The following is a 10750-nucleotide window of genomic DNA, read 5'->3' as shown; positions in this document are numbered from 1 at the left end:
CAGGCAGCTCAAGGAATATGTTGCATCAGACAGTTTTTCATCTCTTCGGATTGTCATTTTTGGTCCAGGGTAAGTGTGTGTATGTTTCGTCTTTCCACTCTTTCCCATATGGCGGTTTTCATGTGTGCATAGTAGTAAATAAAACATCCAGGAAGAAGTGAGGAGAGGAGAGAGGAGGGAAATCAAAAATGCTGGTCTGGGCACATTGTATGATGATGGCTGGCACATTAATTGAAACTATAATTCAACTGAATGGTAATAACACATGACATACTGTATGTGATAATAGGCTATTCGATGCCTAGAAAGATTTACATTTTGTCATTGGAGAGACTGAGGGATGAAAATGTTAATCGTCAATAGAACTGTTGATTTTTGCAGCAGAAGCCATACCTTTTCATCCGCTGCATCTCTTCTGCTAAGCCTTCCCGTGTCAGTCCATGGACGCCAACTCTATCCAAGCAATCAAAGGGAAAAAATAAGTGTCCCATCACCTCCCATGTTTATAAATCTTTTTGGACACTTGGCACATCACAGTGAAAGGAGATAGAGCGTATTGCTATGGGACACACTCACTAAACAGCAATATTCAATAAAATGCTGCACGTTCTGACAGACAGTATGTAATGGTTTAGACTACCATTTTCTGTGTGGGCTACCCTTTGGATTTCACGGTCAATTACCCTGTTTACATAAAAGGAACTCATCAAGTCAGCAGTTATTGCAGCCAAGTCTCTCTGCTCCTATGTCCTTTGTTCATCTAGTTTTGGTTAGAAATCCTAAATCACCTTCTCCCACATCCTCCCTCCCATAATTAATTTCTTCTGTTTCATTAACCTACAGTATTCCTAATTTTTATCTATCCTATCTTCTCTCATTTGTGTCTTCATTATTCTTCTCTTTATTCTCTGTATCTGCCCTCCCTTTTTTTATCTCCCTCCCTTTTTCTAATCTCTTGCATTTGTTCCCTCTGTTTCCCCATGCTCTATCTGTCCTTTTCTCAGTGTCACTGCAGGGACCACACCAGCGGTACTTGTTGAAGGAGCTACTGAAGGATTACAACCGTATGGAGAGGCCAGTGGCTAATGACTCTCTCCCCATCACCGTCAAATTTTCCATGATCCTCGTCCAGATTATGGATGTGGTAGCTGCTTCTTTCTCTCTGATGCTTGTCTGTCTATATCACATCAGCCTCCCCATTTTTTGTTCACCTTCTGCTCTGTCTTTCTAGTTTTTTTGTCTGCTAGCTTTTCTCTCAGTAGGACTTAAACAATGAAGGTAATATAATGATTTCAGTGGAGGTACCTATGACGATGGGTTAGGAGGGAAAGAGATCGACAAAGCACCAAAAACCAGGGATTATATTTGGGTTAAACCACTGATGAAATCCCCCTGTCTGCTGTCCTTTAGGATGAGAAGAACCAGATTCTCACAACCAATATGTGGCTTCAGATGGTAAGTACTCTTGAGCGTGTACAACTATGTGACCTCAAAAGAGACTTTTGCACTGAATTGAAATAGTTTCCACAAGATAATTACACGCAAAACAAGAATGCTTTATATACGTAGTGTATATCAATTGCTGTTATTGACATTAGATGGAGCACAGCTTTGGGAAGAAAGAGTAATTTCTTGACTTTAACATGACACAGAGTATGAAATTGTTATTTCTCAGCATTGGTATGACCATTATCTCCAGTGGAACCAGTCTGAATACCCTGGGGTAAAGAACCTGAGATTTACCACTGACCAGGTGTGGACTCCCGATATCCTTCTCTACAACAGGTAACATACTACACACTCACAGATATTATTATAATAAAGATACCCTCTTCAACACTGGGCAATACATTTCAAAGTCAAAAGTCAAAGTCAACTTTATTGTCATTCCCACAATATGTTTAGGATATACATAGGAGTGGAATACCATTTCTCTTGGACCATGGTGTGAACATAGAGGACAACATATACTATTACTTCTATACAATGCTAAAATAATAGTAACACAAACTAGACAATGATCAGCTTTACAATAGCAAGCTGCAAAACTAAAAACACTCCGGGATAAAGTGCGGTGATATGTTCAGTCTAATAGAAATGTAAATAGATTATACAGGAGAAAGTACGAAAAAAGTTTTTTTGTGCAATAATCGTGGAAATGAGCAATAGTATAACGTAATATAGGTCAATATAGAATGTATTTGAGAAATACAGCAGCTATGCTTGGTATGGAGACTGATTTAAAGGAGGTTTCAGCAGAAACAGTCAGGGTATAAAAAGATATTCTGCACGGTCTGCATTTACCCACACATTTACATTATTCAGTCTATATCATCCTTTACAAAATTCACACTCCCCTTCTGTCAAGGTGGCAGGTAGTATAGTCTTTAAGCATAGCCTTGTATGGAGGTTGCTGATTCCAGTCCAATTTTCCACCACTGCCCAAGTAAGGTACTTACCCAACTTTTCTCTATTAAAAGTACCACCCAATTAAAATGGTAAAAATACCTTACATTGTTTTGAATAAAATTTTCAGCTGAGCAATTAATTATAAGTAGCATATTATGAGGGGTGTGGTGGTGCAGCAGGCTTGTCTGGGTCCTGCTCTTTGGCGGGTCTGGGGTTCAAGTCCTGCTTGGTGTGCCTTGAAATGGACTGGCATCCCATCCTGGGTGTGTCCCCTTACACTTTGTGTTGCTGGGTTAGGCTCCGGTTACCTGCAACCCCACTTGGGACAAGCTGTGTGTGTGTGTGTGTGTGTGTGTGTGAACTAATGCATGTTGTTACTCCAGCCTTCCACTGCACTGCAATCTGCACATACGCACCACTACTGACACAGATCTCTGATTCTGTCTCTCCTCTCATCTGTCAGTGCCGATGACAAGTTTGACTCTACCTTCAAGACTAATGTTCTAGTTAATTCCAGCGGCTTCTGTCAGTACCTGCCACCTGGTATGTCTGCTTGTCTCTAATAATCTGTTTAGCTGGCACTCTGTAATTACCTCTGTAAGTGTCTTTTATTTTTACCTTCCTTGTCTTCTATCACAGTGGGGTTTATTTAATCGCTTCATTGCCTTTGAGTCGTGACATTAACATGGCCAAGGGTTTTTTCTACATACAGTTAAAAGACAACTTTGAAAGTACTATTATTAATTACGAGGGGTGTAGTGGGTGTAGTGGGTTTGGCCGGGTCCTGCTCTCTGGCGGGTCTGGGGTTCGAGCCCTGCTTGGGGTGCTTTGCGGCCGACTGGCATCCCGTCCTTGGTGTGTCCCCTCCCCCTCCAGCCCTATGCCCTGTGTTGCTGGGTTAGGCTCCGGCTTGCTGTGACCCCACTTGGGACAAGCGGTTGTAGACAGTGTGTCTATATTATTAATTACTTCAATTACAAATCAGTAATGAAAAAATAAACAGGCAAATATAAAACAATTTGTGTCAGTGGTTAACTGTTAAATGCTGTCATTTTAAAGTTTACGTTATTTCTTATTTGTAGTTTTTAATTATAATTGTTGCTATTCCTAGCTAAAGTCTTACCTTTCCAACTGGTCATTTACTGTCTCCTGGAAAAACTCACTCTGTTTTCCCCAAGTCCTCTCCACTGGTGTATCTCATGGATCAGTACTATGACCTCTTCTCTTCTCTGTATACAAATGTTTGCTGGGGTTCCTTATAACTTCACACAGTATCTCAGATCATCTTTATGTATGTTATGCTCAAATACTCATCTCATTTTATACTTTAAACTCTTTTAAAAGATTTTTGTCTGTCTATCAGTCTGAAGTTTATGTCTGTAAATCTGACATTCTTTTGTTACTCTTTGCAAATCCTTCCACAGGATCCACCTTCCATTCGGAATTTCTTTTTAAATTATCATAATTTCAGCCTTTTGTAAAGAACTTTGGGGTGATGCAACCATCAACAACTCACACACACACACATGTTGTCTAAACCGCTTGTCCCATACGGAGTCACAGGGAGCCAGAGCCTAACCTGACAACACAGGGCGTAAGGCTGGAGGGGGAGGGGACACACCCAGGATGGGATGCCAGTCTGTGGCAAGGCACCCCACACAGGACTTGAACCCCAGACCCACCGGAGAGCAGGACCCGGTTCAAGCCACTGTGCCACTGCCCCACTGCACCCCCCTTGGTGTATAACGTTCCTTGTTATACACACACTACTCCTTTTCCAGCTTTTCAGCTGGCTCCCCATTACAGCAAGGATCCAGTTTAATACCATCATTCTAGACTACCCCCCTACGTCCAGACTTTCACCTCTTCTTTCTTTCATTGCGTAACATCCTCTTTGCTTCTACCTGACATCTCTCTGTGCTTCATCTCTCAAAGGACAAACAAATGGATCATTCATTCTCTCATCTTGGTCCCAAACTGTTGAATGAACTTTCACACATCATTAGATATGCTGCAAGTCTTAAGATTTTCTTCCAGCTTCTGAAAACTCATCTCTGTATCCTCTATCTTGTAACTGTCTAAATGTGCCTCCTCTGTCCCTTGCAATTTTTCCCATAGTACAGCACTGTTATAATTCTTACTTCTTTGAAACAGCCTGGCTTTGTTCTTAAGATGTTGTTCTAGCATTATTATTAATTTTCTTTTGGTGAATGGTTATGTCTAGACTATTCCAGTCCTAGGCTGATCTTGTGTTGTGCTACCTGCAACGTATTATTTTATGCCAGGTTTCATTTGATTGTTCCCTTGTGACCTTTAAGCACTTGCTTTGTTCTAACATAACATCATAAGTTGTCTTGGAGAAAGGCACCACCTAAATAAAAAAAAAACAATAACCTGGTAATACTTTTGCCCGATCAGATGAAGCTGCTCCTGCAGTGCTTAGTTGCTGAATACAGGGCATTCTTTCATCTGTATACCTAAGTGCAGCCTTTCTGTCTGTTTATCTTCAAAGGAATCTTCGTGAGCACATGCAATGTAGATGTTCGCTGGTTCCCCTTTGACATACAAAGGTGTGAGCTTAAATTTGGCTCCTGGACATTTGATGGCTGGCTGCTTGATCTGCAGATGAATGAGGCTGATATTTCTGGGTATATGCCAAATGGAGAGTGGGACCTGTTAGGTGAGTAAACACAAACATTATCCCCATTCCCCTGTACCTTCCTATCAACAGCTTTGTTTTTTGTGACTTGGGAAGGTTGCCCAAGATGGTGATGAGTGCCCTACCTTGTCACTGCATGTCCATTTGAGGAAAGCAAGAATTTAATTTTCCATTAATTGGTCCATTTATATGCATGCTTTTCTTTGTACTTACAACAACCTAGTACCCTTTCATCTCTTTATACTGTCCTATTTGTTTTCCACAGTACTATACCATCTTTGCTCCAGTATCTTCATGTCCCTGTGGAATAACCATCTCCCCACACTGGTCCCATTTGTTTTAATGTGATCAGGTGTTCCAGGCAACCGAAACGTTGTATTCTATGACTGCTGTAAGGAACCATACCCAGATGTGACGTTCATAGTGACCATCCGGCGGCGCACGTTGTACTACGCCCTCAACCTGCTGATCCCCTGTGTACTTCTATCCTCAATGACTCTTCTCATATTCCTGCTTCCAGCCAACTCAGGGGAGAAGATCTCCCTGGGTGAGAGAAATGGAAAACAGTGGCATAAGGGATACCATAGTGAGAGAGGAGGGGAGACTATCAAAAAGTAGTAAACCAGAGAAAGGGTGAAGCAGTCTGAGGTGAAGATATAAGGTGCTTAGAAAGATCAAGTGTTGTCATAAGGAAGGAATAAGGCTGAAAAACAAGAGAGAAATGTAGGAAATTGAATTTCCCTTTAAATACAGGCAATCTGTGCCTGGCACAATTCGCTGATGAGAGTGTATTTGAGGCAAAAAAGAGGTTGTGCTGTTAACTGCAGGCTATTGATGTCTTTGTTTACTGCATTCTCCTGGCAGTGCTATTTATTGTTTGGCCATGGACCTTTGACATCTGGAATAAACTTCTGTATAGTCTGTACCCCAAATATATAGTGCAGAGAATATCAGAGGGACAATACGGAGCAGGATGAGATAATAAACTTTTTTAGGAGTACTGCCATAGCGAGGGAAGCTCCAACATCTCTCAAAGTTTGACATATCCAGCTGTGATTTATTGATCCTCTCTGTCTCCACAGGTATCACAGTGCTTTTGTCTCTTACTGTTTTTATGTTGCTGGTAGCAGAAATCATGCCTGCCACATCAGACTCTATACCACTTATAGGTGAGTTTGTGACTAAGTCAGTTATAACTGGTGTGTGGGTATCTATATGCTATATGGAGTATCATGCGACCGCAGTGGAACTGGTAGTAGCTTTTACATTGGTGCCTTTAGGAGGAGTACACTGACATAACATGACAACAACAAATTCTCACATAAACATGCCCCCTATATTTTCTTTATCAGGCCAATACTTTGCAAGTACGATGATCATCGTGGGTATGTCTGTGGTGGCTACGGTAATGGTGCTGCAGTATCATCATCATGACCCCAATGGAGGAGACATGCCGAAATGGGTAGGACTGCTACACTTGTGTTTACAGCTTTTTGACCAGTCTTACTGAGCTGATTGTGCTTTTATCAATGATTAGTGTCACTGTCTTGCTCTGATGATCAACTATGAATTGGACTTTTCAGTAAGTCAGATATCTGTCCTGTTTGTGAGCAAGTGTGCAAGTTGGCAACACAAGTGATTGCTGAAGCTTTTGGTTTTTCCCTTGTTTGCCCCTGTTTTGCATGGAAGAATGCAAATGTCCAACCTTACTCTTTCCAGCATCCCCTCAGTATATCTGTACCATTTTGCTTCTATGGCCTTATATTTCATTTGCCATTATTTCCCCTATTCTCTTTTCTTGTTCTTCATGATTGTAGGTGCAGGTAATCCTATTTCAGTGGGTAGCTTGGTTTTTGCGTATGAAGCGTCCTGGAGATGGTATGGGCTCCAACCGACACTCCTGCACACCCACGCTACGCCGCTGCTCCTCTGGCTCCCAGAGCAGGAGCATTCCCAACCCACCGGAGCAATCATTACACTCCATGCACAGCCAGAATCTTCCACAGGCTCACAATTCCCTACCACATTTGCACAATCAGTCCAGTGCCAACAATAATGGCAACCTGCTCTACATCAGCTTCCAGAACCTAGAAGAGCCACCCCTCATCCCCGACCCATCTCAGAGGATCAACACTATGAGTCGGAAGGGAGGTCCTGGCAGTATGGCCAATAGTCCACCACCCCACATGCCACCACAGTTTAGCAGCCCCCCACCTCCTGCCCCTAACATGGACACCATGGGTTTTTCTAGTACAGTCTCCAGCAACTTTGCTTTGGGAGCAGGGGGTGGTTGCCTTACGGTATCCCAAGCTGGGATGGGTGACCCCCGGCTGCAGGCCATTCTTGAAGAGGTGCGCTTTGTGGCAGACCGCTTTCGGGAGCAGGGTGAAAGTGAGGTGATCGCTGACCAGTGGAAATTTGCAGCAGCTGTCATAGACCGCCTTTGCCTGGTTGCCTTCAGCATCTTCAACATCATCTGCACTATTTCCATCCTCATGTCTGCCCCTAACTTTGTGGAAGCAGTGTCCAAGGACTTCCTCTAAAGAACCACTTGAAGGTGCTTGTACTGTGTTAGCTAGGAAAAGTGCAGCTCAGAATCTGCATCTTACACTGTAAGAGAAAAGAGTGTTCATTGAGTTAAAAAGTAAATAAAAAGTGTCAGAAAATGATGTCTGGTAGAGGAGGTTAATCCTGCATTTGAAACAGACAGCAGAGGGGGTTAAACCAATTTATTTGCCATAAATTTAATCAGAATAAAACAGTCCAGTATACAGTATATGGTTTAAAAACCATGCTTTTGATTTGCACAGTGAGAGAAGCTGAGTAATTTTTCTTTGGATTAAAACAGTGAAGTGGGTCTAAAATCCACCACTTGATTCATCCAGAATGAAGTTCTAAATTTCACAGCAGTGTATTGCACAGAATCAAAATGAAAATAAATTACCCAAAAATAATTAAGAGATTATTAGTAAGGTTCCAGCAGCATTGTATTACGGTGCTGTCCGTGGCTTATTTGCTCTGGTACCATTGGTCTTGTCTTCATAGTCGATCACATGATGTGTTGAATATCAGCATTTTCCATTAGGAAATCATTTCACTTACTTACTCCATCAGTTTGAATGTACTAGTAAATGTTTACAGAAAAAATCTTTAAACACACCCAGTGACCCCTCTTTTATTTAAGAACATACATCCTGTTTTCTAAACAGAGTTTTTGAGAAAAATAGGTTTTGGGTACCATCTCTCTGTTTGCATCCAAAAATAAACATACCTGTACGTTTTCTACATTATGGCTCTTTTTTAAATTTTTGTTCTGAAAAATATTAACATAAAAATGATTATTAGGAAAAAATGAATGACAGTAGTGTGATAAAGCTGGATTTTAATGCACCTTGTTATTCAGACAGCTGTATGTAATTATATGCAACATAATAATATAATCAAATGTAGAAGAATAAATGACCATATTAGCCTCTTTTTATCTTCATTATGCTTCTGATATGTTCATTAGAAGAGAAACACTGCACTATAACTGATTTTAATCAGTTTGAATCAGCATGAAAGACAATGGTTTGCATATATAAAAGAAAACAAGTGGCTGTTTTTTAAGAAAATTATTCTCTATCAATATATTTATTAAATATTCTAAGGTTTAGTCTTTCATGTTTGTGAACCAGATGGACAGCAAATAAATTAGACAGGCTTATTATGAACTAATATGCACCTTAGCAGTGTGGGTTTGCTGCAGCTGTGTCTGTCTCACTGAGAGTCTGTTTCTTTAGTTATGAATTGTGCAGTACTGGCAGTCTCCTTGCACACAAATTTACTGTGTCCATTGAAGTAGAAAGGGGGGGGGGGGGGTGTGAGAGGGAGGGAGGGAGGGAGGGACAGCAAGCATTTTATTAAATGCCTGTGCTTTGTACTCATGGCACTGCAGATATTGCTCGAGATGGGAAATTAAAACCTATACGCCCGGAACAGTCACACTTGAAAAGACAGTCATCCATATACAGCATGTGCAGATGGGAACCAGTTCTACTATGGAGGCTCACTCCAGTACAGGAATCAGACAAATTCATTGCTGCAAATTAAAATGTAGAAGGTACACTCTAATCAACCCCCCACAAAAATAGACAGTTTGGCTTTCAAGGGCTGATGCTATGGCTTTTAGACCCCCACAAAAAATTAGTGGAGATGGACTGACAACCTTTGCCAGTTCCCATTTGAGGGATTCATTTATAAAGTGGTAATTATGGAAAAAACCAAATCATAGGCCTTTTCTCACGCCTCTCCAATGCTATCTTCTCTATCCAGAAAAATACTCACTGTTCAATGCAGCAGGCAAATTGCCATCAATAACTTTTAACACCAGCAGCAGAGAGGATGGCTGTGTAGATCAATACAACTGAATGAGATTAGCGTAGACGCTGTTTAATAACCTGCCACCTATTGCCCTGGGCTTTCTCATTTCAGTGACTGGAATGCAATGACCTGTTTGGCCAAGAACATATGGTATATTAAACCATTTTCATAATCCTAGTATATCAGCCTGGTCAAAGGTTTGGTGGAATCACATGAATGCTTCTAGATTGAAGGTGAGTTAATGAACCGGATTGTACTGGTGATACTGATGTAAACATGAATGAAAATTAACACTGTGCAGGTTTAGTCTGATTCAGAATCCCTTACAAATTTCTTCTTAGATTAATACCACCAAGTATTTGTGAGGAAGTTTTAAAGAGCTTGCTCTGTGAAATTTTACTGACCATGAGCAGCTCTTCATCAACAGGCAGTTATGTTGCTGGTTTGAAATCAGGATGCAGTGGGTCCTCAATTTACAAACGCTGTTGAGATCAGAGGTCAAACTTGTTTTATTTAGAAGCAAGCGGAGACAGCTGGTAATGTAGCGGTTAGTGCTGCTACCTTTGGACCAAAAGGTTGCAGGTTTGAGTCTCATCTGCAGGTATAGTACTCTTGAGCAAGGTATTTACCCTAACATTGCTCTGGTAAAATTATCCACCTGCATAAATGGGTGAATCACTGTAAGTCACTTTGGAGAAAAGCATCTGCTAAATGAATAAACATACACACACTCATAAGGTGAATTCATTCATAAAAATCACTATTAGGCAAACTTTTTCTGATCTTTTAGAAATATCTTTTACCAGTATTATAAAATAGATTTTATTTTGGTAGTTAAGTGATATATTTTTGCCTGTAAACCAATTCTTTTCTTTTTCCAATGAGAAGCAAGAATAACTGACTTCATGTCCTTTTTGTGTCCAAGTCAGGGCGGTATGGAAAGATTATTGAACAGTTCAAGGTTTTAAATGTGCACATAAATGTACTGATTTTCACGACAAGTATTTCCTATCGCTTGAGAAATATTGCAGTAATCAAGTTATTTCCACAAAAGTGAAATAACTGTGCGGTGGCGCAGTGGGTTGGACCACAGTCCTGCTCTCCAGTGGGTCTGGGGTTCAAATCCCGCTTGGGGTGCCTTGCGGCGGACTGGAGTCCCGTCCTGGGTGTGTCCCCTCCCCCTCCGGCCTTACGCCCTGTGTTGCCGGGTAGGCTCCGGTTCCCCCGTGACCCTGTATGGGACAAGCGGTTCTGAAAGTGTGTGTGTGTGTGTGTGTGAAATAACTGTGTGTGCTTTTATTTTATTGAATTGGTAATTAA

The 10750-nt window shown here is 41.2% G+C and overlaps 1 protein-coding gene across 1 annotated transcript; it reads left to right on the top strand.

Annotated features, from left to right (window-relative positions):
* Positions 1-7822, top strand: LOC108925055 (neuronal acetylcholine receptor subunit alpha-7-like). The gene is made up of 10 exons (XM_018736765.2): positions 1-69; positions 1005-1144; positions 1411-1455; positions 1676-1785; positions 2873-2952; positions 4922-5089; positions 5421-5615; positions 6151-6237; positions 6421-6530; positions 6886-7822. Exons 1-10 carry the CDS (start codon positions 18-20, stop codon positions 7609-7611), a joined length of 1713 nt encoding a protein of 570 aa, XP_018592281.1. The 5' UTR covers positions 1-17; the 3' UTR covers positions 7612-7822.
* Positions 7823-10750: the final 2928 nt, after the last annotated feature.

This window comes from Scleropages formosus, chromosome 18 (genome assembly GCF_900964775.1).
Source record: "Scleropages formosus chromosome 18, fSclFor1.1, whole genome shotgun sequence".
Lineage (NCBI taxonomy): Eukaryota > Metazoa > Chordata > Actinopteri > Osteoglossiformes > Osteoglossidae > Scleropages > Scleropages formosus.
The sequence above is the reverse complement of the archived record's forward strand: the minus strand, read 5'-3'. Positions and strand labels throughout refer to the sequence as shown.